This window comes from Sparus aurata, chromosome 12 (genome assembly GCF_900880675.1).
Source record: "Sparus aurata chromosome 12, fSpaAur1.1, whole genome shotgun sequence".
Taxonomy (NCBI): domain Eukaryota; kingdom Metazoa; phylum Chordata; class Actinopteri; order Spariformes; family Sparidae; genus Sparus; species Sparus aurata.
This window is the reverse complement of record NC_044198.1, coordinates 27,831,021-27,852,985: the sequence shown is the minus strand read 5'-3', so window position 1 is coordinate 27,852,985 and position 21,965 is coordinate 27,831,021. Positions and strand designations below refer to the sequence as shown.

Sequence of the window (21,965 nt, the reverse complement as noted above, 5' to 3'; positions counted from 1 at the left end):
GGAGGAGAGGAGGACTTTATATCATCAGAGGAGGAGAGGAGGACTTTATATCATCAGGAGGAGGAGAGGAGGACTTTATATCATCAGGAGGAGGAGAGGAGGACTTTATATCATCAGGAGGAGGAGAGGAGGACTTTATATCATCAGGAGGAGAGAGGAGGACTTATATCATCAGGAGGAGGAGAGGAGGACTTTATATCATCAGGAGGAGGAGAGGAGGACTTTATATCATCAGGAGGAGAGGAGGACTTTATATCATCAGGAGGAGGAGAGGAGGACTTTATATCATCAGGAGGAGGAGAGGAGGACTTTATATCATCAGGAGGAGGAGAGGAGGACTTTATATCATCAGGAGGAGGAGAGGAGGACTTTATATCATCAGGAGGAGGAGAGGAGGACTTTATATCATCAGGAGGAGGAGAGGAGGACTTTATATCATCAGGAGGAGGAGAGGAGGACTTTATATCATCAGGAGGAGGAGGAGGACTTTATATCATCAGGAGGAGGAGAGGAGGACTTTATATCATCAGGAGGAGGAGAGGAGGACTTTATATCATCAGGAGGAGGAGAGGAGGACTTTATATCATCAGGAGGAGGAGAGGAGGACTTTATATCATCAGGAGGAGGAGAGGAGGACTTTATATCATCAGGAGGAGGAGAGGAGGACTTTATATCATCAGGAGGAGGAGAGGAGGACTTTATATCATCAGGAGGAGGAGAGGAGGACTTTATATCATCAGGAGAGGAGAGGAGGACTTTATATCATCAGGAGGAGGAGAGGAGGACTTTATATCATCAGGAGGAGGAGAGGAGGACTTTATATCATCAGGAGGAGGAGAGGAGACTTTATATCATCAGGAGGAGAGGAGGAGTTATATCATCAGGAGGAGGAGAGGAGGACTTTATATCATCAGGAGGAGGAGAGGAGGACTTTATATCATCAGGAGGAGAGAGGAGGACTTTATATCATCAGGGGAGGAGAGGAGGACTTTATATCATCAGGAGGAGGAGAGGAGGACTTTATATCATCAGGAGGAGAGGAGGACTTTATATCATCAGGAGGAGGAGAGGAGGACTTTATATCATCAGGAGGAGGAGAGGAGGACTTTATATCATCAGGAGGAGGAGGAGAGGACTTTATATCATCAGGAGGAGGAGAGGAGGACTTTATATCATCAGGAGGAGGAGAGGAGGACTTTATATCATCAGGAGGAGGAGAGGAGGACTTTATATCATCAGGAGGAGGAGAGGAGGACTTTATATCATCAGGAGGAGGAGAGGAGGACTTTATATCATCAGGAGGAGGAGAGGAGGACTTTATATCATCAGGAGGAGAGGAGGGACTTTATATCATCAGGAGGAGGAGAGGAGGACTTTATATCATCAGGAGGAGAGGAGGACTTTATATCATCAGGAGGAGGAGAGGAGGACTTATATCATCAGGAGGAGGAGAGGAGGACTTTATATCATCAGGAGGAGGAGAGGAGGACTTTATATCATCAGGAGGAGGAGAGGGAGGACTTTATATCATCAGGAGGAGGAGAGGAGGACTTTATATCATCAGGAGGAGGAGAGGAGGGCCTTTCTTTATATCATTCAGGAGGAGGAGGGAGGACTTTATATCATTCAGGAGGAGGAGAGGAGGACTTTATATTCATCAGGAGGAGAGGAGAGAGGAGGACTTTATATCATCAGGAGGAGGAGGAGGAGGACTTTATATCATCAGGGAGGAGGAAGAGGAGGGACTTTATATCATCAGGAGGAGGAGGAGGGACTTTATATCATCAGGAGGAGGAGAGGAGGACTTTATATCATCAGGAGGAGAGGAGGACTTTATATCATCAGGAGGAGGAGAGGAGGACTTTATATCATCAGGAGGAGAGAGGAGGACTTTATATCATCAGGAGGAGAGAGGAGGACTTTATATCATCAGGAGGAGAGGAGGACTTTTATATCATCAGGAGGAGGAGAGGAGGACTTATATCATCAGGAGGAGGAGAGGAGGACTTTATATCATCAGGAGGAGGAGAGGAGGACTTTATATCATCAGGAGGAGGAGAGGAGGACTTTATATCATCAGGAGGAGGAGAGGAGGACTTTATATCATCAGGGGAGGAGAGGAGGACTTTATATCATCAGGAGGAGGAGAGGAGGACTTTATATCATCAGGAGGAGGAGAGGAGGACTTTATATCATCAGGAGGAGGAGAGGAGGACTTTATATCATCAGGAGGAGGAGAGGAGGACTTTATATCATCAGGAGGAGGAGAGGAGGACTTTATATCATCAGGAGGAGGAGAGGAGGACTTATATCATCAGGAGGAGGAGAGGAGGACTTTATATCATCAGGAGGAGGAGAGGAGGACTTTATATCATCAGGAGGAGGAGAGGAGGACTTTATATCATCAGGAGGAGGAGAGGAGGACTTCATATCATCAGGAGGAGAGGAGGACTTTATATCATCAGGAGGAGGAGAGTTTATATCATCATGTTTGTATTTATACTTCTATGCTGTAGTTTTGCTAGTTTGTGGATTCTCATGAATATAAATTTAGATCAGCGTCAGAATTTATAATCATATCTGAGTGTTTATTAAATCAGAATCTGTGTGTTCATATTTTTATTTAGCAGTTAATCCACTATCTTTCCACAAACAGCCTGACAGCTGCAGAAATACCTCCAGGAGTTCCAGAACACCTGTTTCTTTTTGCAAATTAAAGATTTCTCTTTTAAAACTTTACCTGAAAATAAAGTTCTTAAAAAACAAAGTTCAGTCCGTGTGTGAAGTTCACGTTAATTCATTTGTATTAAGAAAGAAAAAAAGTAGATTTAATTAATCGTCTGTCAGTCAAAGAACCAAAATTAAACAGCGGTGTTGAAAAAGTCAAAAGTCTCGCTAATCAGTTTTATCACCGCCCACCTCGACCTCCTCTCGCTCTTCCACAGAGACGCTGTCATCGTCTGGAAGCAGAAGAAACTCACGACACACCGACGATATCTGTGATTAAACTTTCAAAAGCTAAACTGGGATTCAAAAGGTGTTTGTGTTTGTTTGACCATTTAACTTGCAGAATATTTTCAGTCTGCATTTTTATGCATCAAAGTAGAGAATTCTTTATTTCTTCTGTCTGCTGAACCGCCTCAAGTCACGTCACATAGTCACTAAATACAAACCGCACGGCTGACTGCAGCTGGAGTCTGTCGGGACGTCTCAGGTGTGTCTGCAGCCGCCAGAACAGGTATTTTGATCCAAACCACGATGTTCTTCTAATCCTAACCGAGCGGCTTCTGTGCCTAAACCTAACCAGAGTGTAAACACAGCGACGAGACCAGAGAGAAATGGAAAATACAGCCTGAACAAACTTAAACGTGAACGAGAAAATTCCCCAGGCACATCAAAAAACACCAGGATGTCCGGTCGGGTTTCGCAGTACGAAGCTAAGCGTGATTTTCTGGCTGTTCTGACCCACAATCCTCTTCTCTAAGCGCTCAGGCTGCGACAGATCGGAGCGAGGGTCAAAGTTCAAGACGCACAATCGAAACAAGTAAAAATAAAAAGAGTGCCTTCAGAAAGCAGCCAGCACTGCTCCTTTGTCGGCTGATCTGAGAAGATCTAAAAGGTTAAAACTGAAACACAATCAAATTAGAACAAAACAAAACAAACATCAGCAGATTGCTGGAAAATGGAAAAAAAGATCATTTATGAAACAGAAATATGATTTGTTTGTTGAAAACCATCGTGTTAATTACCAAAACAATGTGATATACATTCAGAAAACAACACATCTTTATATTATCTAACAGGTCACAGAGGTGGTGCAGCGCCTCCGTCACGTCTGCTTACAGTCACTGAGAAGAAGAAGAAGAAGAAGAAGAAGAGGAAGAAGAAGAAGAAGAAGAAGAAGCGGGCGGGAGGCGGGATAAAGATTTTCTGCAGTCTGGCGACAGATGTGAAATAATATTACATAAATGTAATAATTTGTTTCACTATCACGCAGGTTAATTAGTTTGTGGAAATGGGTAACCTATTTCTCATTGGGTAATTTGTCACACACTGACGAGGTAGCCAATCAGTGACCCTGCTGCTGGTGGGATCATTTCTCCCAGAATGCTGTGCAGCGAGTGTGTCGCAGGAAAATGTGGGAGCGAGCCAATGTTTACCTCCTATTTATTTCACACAAATAAATGAAATCAGTCAATAAACCATCCAAGGGTGAATATGGCTCTCTCTACCCGGATTATGAATGAGAGCTCATTAATTTTCCCGTGTGTGTGTGTGTGTGTGTGTGTGTGTGTGTGTGTGTGTGTGTGTGTGTGTTTGTATACATGCATGTGTGTGTTTGTGTGTCCTCATGTTATATTTGTGTGTAATAATGCACGTGTGGATGAAATGATGTGAATCGACGTCTGAAGGTTTTTGTGATCATCGCGACAAAATACGGAAACTCGTTTGACATTTTGGTGAATAAGTGAATCTGTATTTTTGACGAACGTTAGATAAAAAGATCAAATTCTGCTCTGTTATGAAAACATCTTATTGGCTACTTCTCAGGTGGATTCACCTTTTTTTAAACGTAAAAAAACGACTTTTCTCATATGACTGAAAATTTCCACATGAAACGTTTAAACTTTCTTGCGGGAATCACAGACATTAATACACGATTTGCTTTTTTTCCTCCTATGTGGATTATCTGCTGACAGTAAAGCTATTAGCCAGCTGGTGGTTAGCTTAGCTTAGCTTAGCTTAGCTTAGCCTAAAGACTGGATTCAGAGGGAAACAGCTAGCCTGGGACCGAAGCCAGACGTAACACCTCGTCGTTATGACAGTAGAATAAAATCTTGTCTGAGTTTGGGAGGTTGGAGGAATGTTGGTGGCTTCACACCCACGTTATGAATCCAAATTCATGGGAAGTTTAATGTTTTCTGACAGGCAGAGTCCAGCGGCGTCTTGGTGATTGTGATGCCAGATGGCGGCGAGAAAATTCCATTTGAAGGTTTTATTAATTCTCGTTAAAACGTCGAGGTTCTCCGACGCCGTCTTCGCCGCGCGGCTGACGAGGCTGACTGACATCTCGCTGCTCCCTCCATTTGTCATTGTTTGAAAAGGTCTTAATTGTATTACATGCAAATGAAGAGATTTGATTTTTGCCCATTATCTATTCATAAGAGAAAATGAACAGAACATTAGTGGGTCACCAATTGAGGGAGGAGGAGGGAGGGATGGGGAGGAGGAGGAGGAGGGGGAGGAGGAGGAGGAGGAGGGAGGAGGGGGAGTCAGTCAGACAGAGAGGAAGACGGTACAGATTAAACTGCGCTGTACGTCTTCTGACTTTCTGTTTCTGTACATAAGCAATCCTTCCATCCTCTTGTTCGAAGTGTGTGTGTGTGTGTGTGTGTGTGTGTGTGTGTGTGTGAGGTCAGGCCTGATAATTAACCTCTGATGACTGAAACACGCCGATTACAGTCAAACTCACGTGACAAATCAAAGTGACAAGCTTCCAACACGCCCCGGCGTCGTCCCCGCGGTCAGCCTCAGACCACGATCGCCTGGATTACGTGCCACATATATAATAATCAGACCTGCGTGCACTTTAATTTGATCATATGGTCATAAAAAGAGTTTAAAGGGTCAGTCGAGAGAACAAACAACAGTGTAAAGGTTTAGTTTTTTGTGTGAAAGAAAGAATGAAAGAACAGGAACCACCATCACTTTCATGTACGTTTCTGCAAACCATCATTACGTTACATTTGTACGTTTAAACATTTCTCCATTTTGTGTCGTTTCACGTTGAGATTACATGAATGCTAAACAAACTGCCAAGCCAGAGACCACTGTTCAGGATGTTTCAACATTTGTAAGCATGAAACCAACATGTTAGCAGCACATCCCCTCAACAGAGATCTTTGACGAGATGTTTGTGCCTGAAAAGACGTCGTGACAGTTTCCACCTGTCTTACCTGTGTGTGCAGTCGTCTAACTGCTACGAAAAACAGGAAATCTTTAATCAAATATTTGGACATTTTCCAGCCCTGTTTGTCTCAACAAGCGCAGAAACATTAAACTATAAACTGAAACGTATCCCCAGTTTGCATAAGCGAACAAAACCAACGTTTATTCTGCCGATTGCGTCGATAACGCTGTAGAGAACCTGAAGAAGAAGCAGGACTTCCTGTCCGTCGTCAGCTGTGGATGTGAAGCCGCTGCCGCCTCGCACGGATCAGCGCCAGGCGTCCACACGCAGGGCGGCTCACGGGTAAAGCAGGACACAGTGAAAGCCTGATGAAGAGGGACAGTGAAGTGTGTTGGTCAAGAATGAGACTCTCTCTTCTAGGAGACCCTCCGAGCCCGAGCGAGGCAGTCTGTTATCGAATGCTGTTGTTAAATCACAGCTTAATTCCTCTTCCATCATCATAACCATTTGTTTTCCTCAGCGGGGGAGAGGGGGATGAGGTCCGGAGGAGGCAGCCGGCACACTTTCTCTTTACTCTTGACTCTTGCTCTTCAGTGCTGCCAGTGTTTCTGGTGGCCATCGCATCACGACTTCACCTCCGAGCTGATTCCTGCCATTGGTCATGTTTGACACCTGGTCTGCAGCAGGCGGAGGCGGCTGCACTCAGGAAACACTCGTTTTATAACCTCTCTCTTTCCTTTCTCTCCTCTCCTTAACTTTATAGGAGCTTTTGTCACTTTCCTGGCAGCATCCGATCGTTGTCGCTTGATCGAAATACTTCAACAACTTCCAACACTGTTCACTGTTTCCAGAGGATGAACCCAGACCTTGTGATGCATGATGTCATCTCACCAGGTGTGTTTCAGCTTCAGGCGGGTTCAGAAGTGACGACCAGCGAGAGAAGTGACAGCTCGTCCGGAGGTTAGCGTAGCCGCTTTAGCATCAGATCTATCAGAACAAAGAACGACTCTGGAAAAGACGTTTTCTGTCGTCTCTCCGCGGACTCGTCTGGTCGGAACGCTCGTCAGCTGTTGATCTGATTGGTTGAAGTTAGCGTTTATAGACGCTGAATGACAGATGATTTGTCCGATCCCCTGCTGGGCACCGTCAAGATTTCACTTCTTCTATTGGATGGATTCATGTTCCCCAGAGGATGAACCCTCCTGACTTTGTTTGTCGATCCTCTCACTTCTCCTCTCGAGCCACCACGAGGTCGATGTCGAGGTTCTGAGTTGGATGTTCTGTGGGTTGACTGGTATCAACACTTTGGTCTGGACTGAAGAATCTCGTTGTCCCCAGAGGATGAATCCTGAGTTTTCATCAAGTGTCACCATGAGGTTGATATTTTTGTCTGGATGGATTTTCTCAGACTGTTTAACAAATATTCATGTTCCCCGAAGGATGAACTGTAATTAGTGATAATAATCTTATTTTCCATCTGGTGACATCATCAGATCAGAACTTTAATTTGTCCAAAACTTTAGTTCATGGTCAAATACAACCAGAACGAAAACATGAATTATTAATAACTGTAAAAGTGTTAAGATATTACTTTAATTAATATATATGTCAAAATATTTGGATATTAATGTACTTTAATAATCTAAAGTAGAGGTACAAGTAAATAATACGTATAATTACATGTATGTTTATATTCTGGTTGACAAATTCAGCGTGATGATCAGAATTAATGTGAGTTTTTTAATCCAACTGGTGAAAAAACTATATTCTAAAATGTGACATGAAATCTGAAAAGTAACTAAATGTATTTGTGTAACTATGTATATTGTGTTATTTACTTGTTTGTTGTCTTGTGTGGTGGATTTACCTCCTCCAGCAAAACGAATTTAAATAAATATGTTGTAAATAAAGTTTTCACGTGATGTTGTGGAGTAAAAAGTAAAATATTTGCCTCTCAGATTTAGTGGAATGGAAATACTCAAGTACACAGTATTCAAATGTACTTAGTTACATTCCATCACTGGCTAATTAGTAGATGTTAGCATGCTAACGGGGAGCTAAGATGGAGCACATGTTAAACATTAAACCCGCTAAACGTCTCATTACGGGCGTGTTAGCATCCTGACATTAGCATGTAGCTCAGAGCGAGTTCAGCCGCCGTCCTGCAGCTTCAGTTCTCGGCTCACGTTCCTTCACATCCTCTGAATTAATCCCACAGACTCACAACACTTCTCTACATATTTGACCTATTCATCCAGACATCTGACACACAGTTAAACAAACAGAGCGTCGCCCGTCCCCAAATCTAAAACCCATTCCCTCCACCTCACCCAATCGCTCTCCCCTAACCCTCCTCCTCCTCCTCCTCTCTGCAGCTGCCCTTGAGCTTTTCTATTACCGCATGGAAAGCACCTCGCAGCCCCTGACAAGCGCGGCGGATCGACACTAAATCAGAAATCAGTGCCAGCCGCAGATCTGAGCCACCATGAAGGTCACAGGCCCTACACTGCATGTCGTCTCAATCGGGGGAGCAGGAGTAGACACAGCTAGGGTGATGTGTGTGTGTGTGTGTGTGTGTGTGTGTGTGTGACTGTGTGTGTGACTGTGTGTGTGATGTGTGTGTGTGTTAACAGAGGAGGAGAGTGGAGGATGGAGGATGGAGGATGTGAAGAGAGACAGCAGGTCAACATGAACGCATGAATCCAGGTGGAGGAAACAAAGAGAAGTGAAATCACACGAGAATCAAACAAACCATTTTGATGTTTTGAAGATTTATGCTCATGATTCAGATCAACACAACAGGAGGCTCCTGGTTCTGGTTCTCTGTGGTTCATGGAGGTGTGAAGCTTCCTCTCATCTCATGGGATTGTCACACACTGCCATCTAGCTGCACAAAGGAGGACGACGCCTGTTTAAACTGCAGCTGACTGTGTTGGAACTTCATATTTCACCTCCAAAAACAACAAAAAATAGAGTTTTACTTTGGATGTTTTTTGTGACATCACGGCTTGTTTTGAACACAATGAACGAGTTCTGTGGACAAAGACAGACTTTTAATGTGAAACACTTTTAGAAAGAGGCGTCCTCAGCTGATTACAAACATTTAGATAATAAAATGTGAGTTTAAATATGGAAGTATCACTGAAATCTGAACATCTGATGAATTCAGGTTCAAACTTCTTGTTTCATGTCGTTGACGTTTTAGAGTCAAAGGTTTTTACAGATTTCTCTTTTCATCTCCTCATAAATCATAAAATACTGTCGGCAGCCACGAAAAGAAATCAATTATTTCCATGTTTTTAAAATTGTCTATAATGACAATAACATTTTATCTATAATCTTCTATAAATCAGGCTGTGAAACTCTGGTGACTGTCAGAGAGGCTGAAGTGAAGAATTCTGAGAAAAACTCATTTTAATATTCTGGATTTTAAAATTCAGACATTTTAGACAGAAACTGGTGAAGAGGAAACAAATGTTAACTCACATGTCTCATCATTAAAACTCCCCCGATGATCTAACTGAATATGTAAACATTTCCATAAATGTTCAGAGGAGAAATATGAACTCAAATTAACACCTAGATTTTTATTTTTTGACATTTTCTTCTCACTAGATGAGAAGAAGAAATCTGATCAGAATATGAAAAAATGTCTTAAAATCAGACGGTGAAAATATTCAGCGCGACACACGATGAGCAGAAAGTGAAATCCATCCAAACCAAATGTTGTTTTACTTTATAAGGTTCTTCACTCTAAAACCCCAATTAGTTAATTGAACTCCAAACCACTGTTGGAACTGATTACATAGACAAACTGCAGTAACATTCACTCAGTTTCTCAAGTTAAATGACCTTTAATCAGTAATATGAAGTGTTTTTCTCAAGTTATTTAGTTCTCACAGTAAAAACAAAAGCAGGTACAGCTAACATACATTTTTTATATGGAGTTTTTCAGTTAATGTTTACTTTTATGTTTCAAGGTGAATGAACGTGTCTAAAGTCTGTTACAATTGATTAACACGAGGTTGTAATAACATACTGGGTACTTGGATCATTTTAAACACATGCAGACAATTAAAATGCAATTCACTGTTTTATTGATCAACCATGAAACATTAACCAGACAATATTTATATTGTTTTGTAAAATTCTGTGATTAAACATGATTATATGCAGACTTTTAACTGTGATGTTAGTGAAAATACTTAATATTATTAATAATAATAATCAGTCAGACCTGGTTACACTGATTACATATTTAGAGATTCTGTGATGAAGATTTTATTTCAAGAAGATTTTAAATCTTTAAATCTGTCGTAATTAATTATTCATTATTCGATGGGTGTCAAAGAGTTTGATTTTCTTTTCTTTTCTTTTAAAGAAGTCAAAATTGCACAGAAACACTGTTGTTTGGTCACCACATGTACGTTGTTGTTATCTGCTATATCACTGTTGACTAATACAATAAGAACAATAATCATGTGCAGATATTATCCAGTAAATCATCAGCTTATCAACTTTAAAGGATAACAGAATAAATAGTTTTTATTCTTTGTGATCTATTCTGGCACTGTGACCATAAACCTTGTCCCTGATTTTGACTTTATAACTGGAGAATGTTTTGTTTTGATTCAGTAAAAGTGATATTAACCTAATTATTCTCTCAGCATAAACCAACAAACCAACAAATCCAGATTTAATAGATCAATTCTTCTGTTATTATATCTGAAGCTGAGCATGCAGCTGATGTTCATTGTGTTTAGTTAATGAACACATGATGAACTCTTTGTTCCTGTAACAAAGAATAAAACACAACCAGCAGTTTGTTGTGCTTGCTTCTCTTTTTTTTATCGTCCTGGATGAATCGCGTCCCTCCAAAGCTTCCGTAGTTTGAGTCACATGAGCGGTTTGTTGTGGTCGTCAGTGAATTTAACCTCTTTTAAAAACATGCAGCCGGCTCACAAACTGCTGCTGAAACGTCACATTCACTGACGTGTGTTTAAATTATCCGGTTAACGTAACGAAGCGTGTCATCTTCTCATAATTACCGATAATTAGCGCGGTAATAATCGAGCGGAAGTGTCTCGTGTTTCTGTTTACGACCGTTATAGCGTAATGACGTTAGCTTGTTTGTTATGCTAACGTTCGCGCTAGGCTAGCTATGATTCCGGCTCGTTTTCAGATTAATATATAAACGGACTTCATTCTGCTCATCAGTTAGTCGTTAATCGTTAATATTGACGTCATGCTGCGGTGGATCCTCGGTGGTCGCGAGGCTCAGGGCTCCGCGGAGGTAAGAGAAGTAACGGAAGCTAACGTTACCTGAGACAAGCTAATACTGAAAGTGTAAGCTAGCTGTCAAGAACATTAAAATGTACAAACTGTGAGGTAATTTATTACAGTTCCAACATGTCCAGAGTGAACAAACGCTTCTAACACGGGAAATAAGACGTGAAACATGAGCTAGCTGTCACGTTACTCCACCAGCTTCATGTTTAATGTGTCTTATTACTCTTTTTATCTCGATGTGATGAATGATGATGATGTCTGAGCTGATGCATCATGTTACTGTCTGATCTCCACAAGCTTCATGTGTCTGTAGAATAAGATCTGCGAGACTGACGAGCACTGATGGAAGTAACTGAGTATATTTACTCAAGTACTGCGATTCTAAGGTACTTGTACGAGTACAATTGAGGGAACTGTTGTAGTTTTTTTTACTCCTCTACATGAATGCAGTGTTGGGAAAGTTGTTTTCAAAATGCAAAATATTACATATGATTAGTTACCTTCATTTCAGCGTTACTGTCTGAGTAGAGTAATGGATTACTTACTACTTTAAACAAAATACCCTCATTTCAGTCACACAGAGACTGAACACAGAACTTGTAGTCTCGGCTGTATTAACGAACAGGTTCTATATTAATATGTTAAAAAAAAACAACAGTACACGCCTCACTTCAGTAACAGGCATTGTAACATGTTATGTGACATAACTGTAGTAATATATTACTGAAATATTATTAGTAACGTGTTTTATCTCGCTGTCACCGCTAAAAGAAATATATTGATGTGTTACCCAACACTGCATTTATTTAAAGTCAGTAAGTAAGTAAAGTTTATTTGATAAAGCAGCGTTCACACAGCGAGGTCACAAAGTGCTTCATGAATAAAATCAGTTTACATATCGAACCAACAACATGAACTCCTCTCAAATCAAAAACAAAACTCAGTCAGATGAAATAATCTGACAGTGAAGTGAACGAAGCAGCGCTGGAAATGTTCAGGAATCCTGAAGGATGATTGATCGAGTCGGCTGTTAGAATAGTTTCATACTGAACAACATCCAACACATTTCATACATGTTGAGCAGATAATAAATTTTTTTTACTACCAATTCAAGAAATTGCTATAAATTTGCATTCCTACTAGTTAATTTGCTGAAGAGCTGCAAAATAAATCGATTTACTTAGTTGTCAACTATTAAATGAATCCCAAATTACTTTGATAATCTATTTCAGTTAATAAAAGATAAAAAAATAAGTAAGAACAATCTGATTTCAGCTTGTTAGCTGTGAATATTTTCTGGTTTCTTTCCTCCTCTGTGACTGTAAACTGAATATCTTTGGACATTTGAGGATGAAACACCCATTGACATTTTCTTTTTCAACCAAACCACTAATCGATTAATGTGGAAAATAATCAACAGTAAGAGGAACTGTTTGTTGTAGCTGTAATAATTCAGCGTCTCTGAGCCCAGAGAGTGAAACCATCTGCCGAGTTTAAAGGAGGAATGGAAACAAAAGACGAGTCGCTGATATTCAGCGCAGCTCTGGACTCCCTCGGCTCTCTCTCGGCCTGTTTGTCTCAACACTTTCCCTCGTGTGTCTGCAGAAAAGCCCCGTGTTGTGCATCGGAGAGGAACAGCCCAAAAACTGGTTCACTGAGCTGCAGGTGCTGAAAGGACATTTTGACATTGTTCGATTTCTGGTGCAGATTGATGACTTCAGGTAAGCGGAGCACGACCCCCCCTCTCTCCTCTCTCTCTAACCTCTCTCCTCTCTACCCTCGGCTGGCCTCTATCCCTCTGTGATTGACAGGAGATCCTCACCTACGGAAAACTTACAGAGCATGACAAGAGCCCAATCATCACCGCTGTGTGATTGTGTGTGTGCAGTGTACAGTAGAGCTAAAGCCTGTTAATGCTGTGCACACACACATGCACCTGCTCTCCTCTCGGCGCTGCTTTGTGGAAGCATGCTGCACACTGGCATGGTACAGTGCGTCTGCATAAGTGCTCAGATTGGGATTTATAACACAACTAAGTGTGTGTGTGTGTGTGTGTGTGTGTGGGGAGGTGGGGAGGTGGGGTCGCGTCACGCCTGGTCTCCCCCAGTAATAACCCCCTCCTCTGGGCCTCGTCCTCTCCGCTCACAGGTCCTCAGTCGGGGGCAAAGGCCAGAAAATTCTCTCCAGATTGCTTTTGAAGTCCGAAAATGTATCCTGGACAGTTCCTCCCTTCTTATTTTTACCTCTCTGTTTTATCCTGCTCATCCTGTCTGTTGATTTTGGGAACAGGGCGGTGGATGGGTGAGGGTCAGAGGCCAAGTGAAGGTGGAGAGCCTCAGGACAGATGTTTTTCTAAAGAAGTCTCAGGTGGAGACGGAGCTACTGGAAGTTATTATTAACCTGGAGGCTGTTCAGACCCGGTTTCATTATCCACCCCGAGTGATCCGATCACAAGAGGGAGTCCTCTGAAACAAGAAGAAGAAGAAGAAGAAGATAAGAGAGCCCAAACATGTCGTTTACATTACAGTGAACCACGTGGAACTCAGGCAGTGTGTGATCCATTCTGTCTGCTGTTCTGTCTCCTTCTTCTTCATCTTCTTCTTTGTCACTGTCATCTACATCCTTCTTTCTTCTGTCTTCTTCTTCTGTCTTCTTCTTTCTTCTGTCTTCTTCTTCCGTCTTCTTCTGTCTTCTTCTGTCTTCTTCTTCTTCCCTTTCTTCATCACCTTCGTCTTCATCCTTTTTTCTTCTATCTTCTTCCTCTTTTTCTTCTTCTTCGTAGCTGTCGTGTTTATTTTTCTGTCTTCTTGTTTCTTCTTCTGTCTTCTTTCTTTTCTTCTTCTTCTGTCTTCTTCCTTTTCTTCATCGCTGTCATCTTCATCCTTTTTTTCTTCTGTCTTCTTCTTCTTCTTCTTCTTCCAGAATGTGGTCACATGCAGCTCAGGCCACCGCTGAATGTGTTTTGAGTGCTCGGATCTCAGATGTGTCCTCAGTGCGTCTCCCTGACAGTCACATCTGTACTCTGAGCTCCAGCTGTGATCAGATCACTCAGCACTGATGATATCATGTCAGGTACGAGTCCACATGTAAGAGACGACTCATGGCTTCCATCTTGTTTTGCAGATGTGCCTCAGCAGGAGACGACGGCCTGGTTCTGGTCTGGAATATCGAGGTGACACATTTGTAACTGTAGTATTTCAGAGCGTTGTGATGCTGCAGACGACACAGTGCAGCTAATTGCTTTCTCTCCTGGTGCCCGTCAGACCGGAGAGAGGCTGCAGGAGCTGCGAGGACACTCTCAGCAGATAACAGCCATGACCACCTTCACCTGTGATGACGGACTCACCTCGCACACCTCGCTCATCACGGCGTCCTCAGACAGAAGTCTCAGCGTATCCTCTTACAACACAGACGCTGATCAGTCGTATGTCATCGTCGTGTTCTGAGTTCAAACTTGATTTCCTTTAACTTCACATGTCAGCTGTGGGACCCCGATACAGGAAACAGAGTTCAGACCATTTCAGACCTTCAGTCCTCTGTGAAGGTACATGTTTAATAGTTACACACTGTCAGCTGCAGCACTGACAGTACTCCAGTGCTGTTATAACACCAACAGTAGATGTTAGCAGGATCACTTTAACCTCTCAGTCAGTATAAACACGATCTGAGGAGAGTTGCATGAATTAATAAGGTTATTATTCATATTTATGGTCTAGAATTGGATGCTGTTTATTGAATATTGCAGTTATAGTACAAGCTAATTCTTAATGGATCCTTCAGTTGATGATTTTACCACTTAAATCAATCAGAGTCACGACTGAGGCAAAACACAAACCAACAAAAATCAAATTCTACTTAAAAAAAAAAAAATTCCAACATAAAAAAAAACAAAACAAAATCTCCTAAAAAATGTTTTCAACTTTTTCACAGATGGAAAAAAATAAATCTTTGGTTCATGTGTTTGTGTGTGTGAGACAAGAAAAAAATCAGTATGAATGTTTTTTTCCACTCAGTTTCACAGATGGAAAAAAAAATTCTCCAAATTAGTTTTTGTGCATTTTCACAGATGGAAAAGACAAAGAAGTGACAGTAATGTTACTGAACCTGTTCGATGTACGTAGATGTTATTAAAACTCTCAACATGAGCATAAGCACAAAAATAAACACACAGATTTTCTTCTCTGAATGTTTTAACAACAAAAAAACTAAATTACTTATAAAAACAGGAGAGAATTGATCACCAGAGGAACAGAATGGCTCACCGGGCGTCAGATCATGTTTCTTTTGTTTTCATGTTCAAACCTATATAAAGTCTATGTATTTATGGGAAGACGGCAAACATTCCTCATGACCAGACTGACCGTTAAAGTGAAACTGACGAGCAGTGAGAACATTGTTTGTGTACACAGAGTTTACTAAAAAGAAGGTTTTTGAACAACTCACGTTAGCAGTAGCTTGTTCCGCTCGCCGCCGTCCTGCCAGTGGAGAAGTGTCGATCTCAGAATGTGACGTAACCTGGAGGACAGTTAAGGTGGAACGCTCCTAAAGCTTAGTTCCATATAAATGCAGGATAATTTGTTGTTTTGTCGTTAGTGAAAAACAATATTGACCTTGTAGTTGAAAAAGGAGCCTCATATAAGAAACAATACTAAAATCAAAAGCTGGAAAAGTCACGTGAGATCTGGCGTGGATAGTTGTTGCTGGAAGACAGTAGTTCCACCATAACTGTCCTCCAGGTTACGTCACATTCTGAGATCGACACTTCTCCACTGGCAGGACGGCGGCGAGCGGAACAAGCTACTGCTAACGTGAGTTGTTCAAAAAGCTTCTTTTTAGTAAACTCTGTGTACACAAACAATGTTCTCAATGCTCGTGTTCATGTGTAGAGACGCTGGTGATGCTACCAGCAAAGTTTCATGTTGTGTCGAGACTTCTTACTGTTTTAAACAGAGAGATTTTGATGCTATCATAAAAGTGCCCGTAGCACTCCCACTGAAAATGAGTTTGACCTGAAAACGAAAATACAGTAAATCTTAAAATTGCCTCTTTAGTCGTAATTATGCTTTTACACAAAGGTTTGACTCATATACATTCACAGAGTTTCACTTTAATAAAAAATCTCACCTTCAGTCTTTCCTGGTGAGAACATGTCTGAATGCTTCGTGCAACAAAATCTTTAAGAATTTAAAAAGATAAAAAATTGCACCGTAGTTTAGAAAGAAACTAATATAAAGCATATAGATATAAACATCTTGGTGCCTAACGTTGGAGTTTCTTGGATATTTCCGCCGTCTGCTCAAACTCAATTAACTCTGTTGACGAGAAATGAAACGGAGTGATTAAAACGTCGACTCTCACGGTTCTTCTGCCAGTTATGATGGAAGATAAAACTGGTAATTATCTCGTCTTGATCATAGTTGTAGGTTAATTGCATCACCTGTAGGTTAATTCTATTAGAGTTCTTTTCATGGCTGATGTTAAAACGATCACACGTTCCTCACATGGCTGATCCATGGTGTGTCTCCGCAGTGTTTGCTGGTGTTGGAGCGTCTGTGTGTGTGGATCTCCGGCGGTGAGGAGTTGTGTGTGTGGAACAAAGACTTCCAGCTGCAGTGCCACAAACAGAACCACAGCGACACCGGTGAGCACACTGTCACAGTGAAGGTGCTGCTTGTTGCACCAGCGCCGCTCCCCCCTGACTCTGCTGTTTGCACACAAACTGATGAGTGTTGTCGACGTGTTTGTTGGCATTTTGCAGGAATAACGGCTTTGATAGAGCTGCCCAAGAACTGCCTCGCCGCCGCCATGGATAAAGAGATCGGTGAGAGACGGTAATGTTCTGTAACATCAGTTTATGTTGTGAGCAGACGGATGAAAACATGTTGTGTTCTCTGCAGCGATCTACAGGCTGACGGTCTCCACTGACTCCTCTCTGTCTGTGGCTGAGATCCGATGTCTGTCCGACCACCAGGACCAGATCCGATCTCTCATCAACGTCAACGGTCAGTCGGACAGGAAACAAAGTGTCGCGTCCAGTTCCTCAGATATCCAGCTTCCTCCAGGAAGTGGAGACAAACTGTTAACACATTTACAGCCAATCACTGCAGGTTCTGTGTGACCTCGCAGTTACTTTTCTGCAAGTTTCAACAATAATAAAAAACACTGCAGGCGTATCCAGCTGCAGCCAAAACATAATGTGAAGGAAGTTTATTCAAATCCAAATCAAGTTCTTGACTGATTTAGTTACAGAAGATCAAAACTACATCTTCATAAATATTGTATCTGAGGAGTTACATGCGCCTATATTTCAGATATTTAAATGATTTTACAAGACGACAGACTTTTATTGTTTTATTCCACTTAAAACTGCAGAGACAGACGCCTCCATTATCATACCTTTCACAATAAAAGCCCGAGATAGAACTTCTTACACGGGAAAACTTTAAATCAATCAAACTATTTTACTATATCACAATTTATGTTTTAACAACAGTTACTGTCATTATTTCTTCATAATGTCTGGCAAAATAAATAATGATATTTCTTTTATTTTGTTTTCCTTTACCACCTTTTGCTGAGACGACACACTCATCTCATATTTACACACAAAAAATTGCCACTATGTTACTGATGTTACCTTTAACCGTTAATGGAGGTCGTATAAATCTGGGATATGAATCAAGGCGTCGTTGCCAGTTTGTGTGACAAAATCTGTTTATATGTGATAAAGAAAAAAGTCTCTGTATAAAGAATACAGACGAGGAGCACGTGTGTGTGATTGTACTGAAAAGGGAAGCTACCTTACACAATTTCTACTCGCAAAGAACGTCTGAAAACATCAAAACATTCATCGTGATGTTCTGCTGTGAAATCAGACATATTCAGGGCAAAGCAAGTTTATTTGTATAGAATAATTCAGACACATAAAAAGACATTAAAATACATACAAACAAGCAGGAAGACACCAAGAAACAAAACAAGTTCACAAAATAGGAAAATAAGCTTGAATAGAAGATGTTAAAAGAGAGAAGACTAAAGAATAAAAGTCACAGTCTTGATTTAACAGACGTGAGACGATCAGACCTGCAGTTTGTTCCAGACGTGGTTCAGAATAACTGAGCGCTGCTTCTCTGTGTTCAGTTTGACTCTCTGGACTGAAAGCGGATCAGAACCTGACGACGTGTTTGTATTATTTTCCCCTCGTGTTCCTCAGACGGGCTCTTCGCCAGCGGCTCTCATGCTGGCGAGCTCATCTTGTGGGACGCCATCGACTGGAACATCCTGGCCTATGAGCACATCCTGTGGGAGGAGTCACAAGCCTGCGCTCAGGCCGAAATACGATTGGCCGCTCCCAAACCCAGCGAGATGTCCATCCAGCACCTGACCACCAACGGGAAGGTGAGGAGGACGAGCGTGTCACGTGGAGAATGATTCCTACGTTGTTCTGATGTTGATCCATGATGTATGTGTGTTGTGAAGCTCATCCTGGCGGCGGTGGGCAGCGGCCTGTACGTGTACAGCGTTCTGAGCAAGATGGTGGTCGCCTACAGGAAGGTCGCTCATGACTCCAATGTCTTACACACCATGCTGCTGTCCGACAGGTGAGACATCACACACTTCCTGCTGCTGTCCGACAGGTGAGACATCACACACTTCCTGCTGCTGTCCGACAGGTGAGACATCACAAACTTCCTGCTGCTGTCCGACAGGTGAGACATCACACACTTGTGTGACAGGGATTATTTACTTCAGAGGATTCGTTTTGTCTTTGGATGAATATTTTATTTACCAGTTTGCTTCTGTGAACGAACTGTTTGACCTTTGACCCCTTCAGACACAATGATCTCTTCTTACAGCCCTCCTGTCCTCAGCTGCACATCTGGACCAGCTGTGACACTTCAGCCAAAGACAGATTGAATCCCTTTTATTAGAATACATTTTAGTTTCACACAGACATTAAATTAGTTCGTCGTCTGTTTTTCTCTTCTGTTAATCGTCTTGATCTCTCTCAGGTTTGGAACCTGCAACAAGCGTGAACTTCACCTGTCGTCCACACGAGGGCGCCGCCGCTCTTCTTCTTCTTCTTCTTCACTAGAAACTAAAAACAGAAGTCCAGATCACAGTGAAGATAAAATCAAAAGTCAATTTGATTCTTATGTTTTCCTAATCAAGTAATCTATTACTTTCTCTCATTAGATAATGTTGTCTGGATCTTTGTGCACCAAAACATTTACATGATGGTTTTTGTTTGTGTGAACTAAAATCAAGGAAACAAACTTCAGTTTATGTTGAGTTCTGGTGCATTAACATGAAAACTTTAACAGCTGCAGCGCTGAAGATGAATCCAATCCAATAATATTTGTTTTAAAACAAAAAGAAACAGCAAACATAACCAAACACTGACTGACTGTTTATATCAGTGTCTGCACCTGATGAACCGAACATAAACAAATACATTCATGAAGATTTCATGACTTTAATCCTCGTAACAGAAGAATCCTGTTATTAAATACACATTTTTCACTGTCGTAGAGCGCGTTTTAGAATAAACGATGAATTGATTAGTTGTGAAAATACTCTCAGACACAGCTGAAGTGAACCGACCACATCTGCGTCCTGATCACCACACAGAGCAGCAGTTGTTGAGATTTCCGCGTCTCTCTGTGTTTCAGTGAACTCATGTCGTGCTCTGAAGACGGCAGCGTGAGGATGTGGGAGATCCAGGACCTGCCGCTACCTGCTGAACCCGCCTCCGCAGGTGAGACACACGTAAACGTCACGCAGGTACATCGAGGAAACGGGATACTCTTTCTTTTGTCGTATGAAACGGAAAGAAATATCAGGAATTTTTTTTTCCCCCATGTGTAAAAACAATAGAGTTTGTTTTAGGACAGTTAGTTTTGGACAAAAAGTGGGAAGAATTTGCGTTTTCTCGAGCAAAATGTTTGTCCTGAACATTTTTTTCACATATAAATAGAATATTTGTCTGAAACTTATTTTAAGATCATTTTTCTCCAGTGTTTTCTTTCTGTTCTGCACACAAAGGAAAGAAGAAAACAAATGTTACCTGAAAAATTTGGTTTCACACATGAAAATACTTTTTTTCAGGAGAAATATTTCTCTTGAAATTTTGTTTTCACTTAGTTTGACACTGGAAAATATTGTTGTTTTTTTCCCTCCTGACATCTTTTTCATTCTCATTCAATTTCACACAAAGAAATACAATAACTGAAAACAATTTCTCCTTATAAACTGCTTCACTTAGTTTCACACATGGAAAACTGGGAAAAAAATGGATTTAAAAAACTTTCTCCTGAAAACACAGGAGAAAATAAATAATTTGAGGCTGTGTGTGTGAAAAATTAATGAGAGAAAAAATAGCAGGAGAATAAATCTTCCAACTCTTTTTTTCATTTTCAAAATTTCAGGACAAAAATTTTCCTGTGAAAATTTTTCAAGATCATTTTTGGCTGATTTTTATTTATTTTTTTTAAAGTAGAAAGTCGTTCCCAGTTTAGGAGACTGACTTTGGCTCAGGTGACACTTCTTCAGGAGGTTTCTGATCTGTGAAATCAGGTGAAATTTTCTCCTGAAAAAACATTTTCCAGATAATTATTATATATTTTTTTTTTCCCAAGTGTGAAACCAAATGAGAAGAAAAAAAGTTTTCTGGAGATAAAACTTATTTTTCGCTGAATGTTTTATTTTTCATTTCCACACATGAAAAAACAAAATGTAATTCCCTGATTCCGGCTTGTTAAATGTGAATATTTTGGTCTTTGGTTTTGACGGCGAGACGTTTGAGGACGTCGTCTTTAGTTTTGGGAAACATTGATCAGCGTCTTCTGGATCAAACAGCTGATGGATGAAGTGGTTAGCTGCAGTCTGAGTCTCCTCTCTGTGTCCTGCAGGGTTCTTCGGGATGTGGACTTTCAGTCGGTCAAACAAACAGACCGGTGCTCCGATAAAGAAGGTCACGGACGTCCCGAACATCCGGATGCTGGAGCTGACGGGCGATCTGATCGGACACTCGGGGGCCGTTCAGGTAAGATTCACGTCGTACGAACTCTTCTGCTTCGTGGTGTCACAGCAGCGTTTTAACGATCTTCTGCTCGTGTGTCAGATGTTCGTGAACTTCGGGGAGAACGGTTTGGTCACGTGTTCGGCGGATCACCTGCTGATCCTGTGGAAGAACGGAGAGCGGCAGTCTCACCTGCGCAGCCTGGCGCTTTTTGAAAAGCTGGAGGAGAGCGGAGGACTCTGACCTTTAACCTCTAACCGCTGAGTCGCTGCCTTAAGACGAGCAGAAGTGATGTTGTCGATGTTACTGATGATTTACTGTGATGACTGTTTGTACTGAATGATCATGTGATGGTTGTTGTTTGTCTCTTCGTTGAATCAAAGTATTAAATTAAGTTCTAAAAACTCAAAGTAAAAATACCTCATCTCAGAAACTACTGGCCTCGTTTTTATTTCCAGCCTGGAGAGTTTCTGTGACGGGTCGCCACGTCAGGGCGAGCAGGTGTTCTGTTCTGTGTTCTGTTGGCGGCTGCTGCCTCGGTCCATTGTTCTGTTTCACACACAAATTATCTGGAAAATGTTTGAAATGTTTTCTTCACACTGTTCTGCAGGTTATTTTTAATTGTCACATGAATCTAGAAAGAAATTATCATGAAAATAAATGTAAAAAAAATTTTGGGAAAAAAAGTTTTTTTAAATGTAATTTTTTGTGACTTTTTTTTAGGTAAAAATAATTTTGGGGAGA

The 21,965-nt window shown here is 41.3% G+C and overlaps 1 protein-coding gene across 1 annotated transcript; it reads left to right on the top strand.

The window, feature by feature from the left end:
• The first annotated feature begins 10,778 nt into the window (after positions 1–10,778).
• Positions 10,779–21,657, top strand: wdr41 (WD repeat domain 41). Its single transcript, XM_030436747.1, has 13 exons — positions 10,779–11,204; positions 12,806–12,921; positions 14,324–14,372; positions 14,464–14,592; positions 14,682–14,744; positions 16,730–16,841; positions 16,959–17,021; positions 17,098–17,202; positions 18,414–18,598; positions 18,680–18,801; positions 19,873–19,958; positions 21,112–21,245; positions 21,324–21,657. The coding sequence occupies exons 1-13, from the start codon at positions 11,157–11,159 to the stop codon at positions 21,462–21,464; spliced, it is 1,353 nt and encodes a 450-aa protein (XP_030292607.1). The 5' UTR covers positions 10,779–11,156; the 3' UTR covers positions 21,465–21,657.
• The last annotated feature ends 308 nt before the right edge of the window (positions 21,658–21,965 follow it).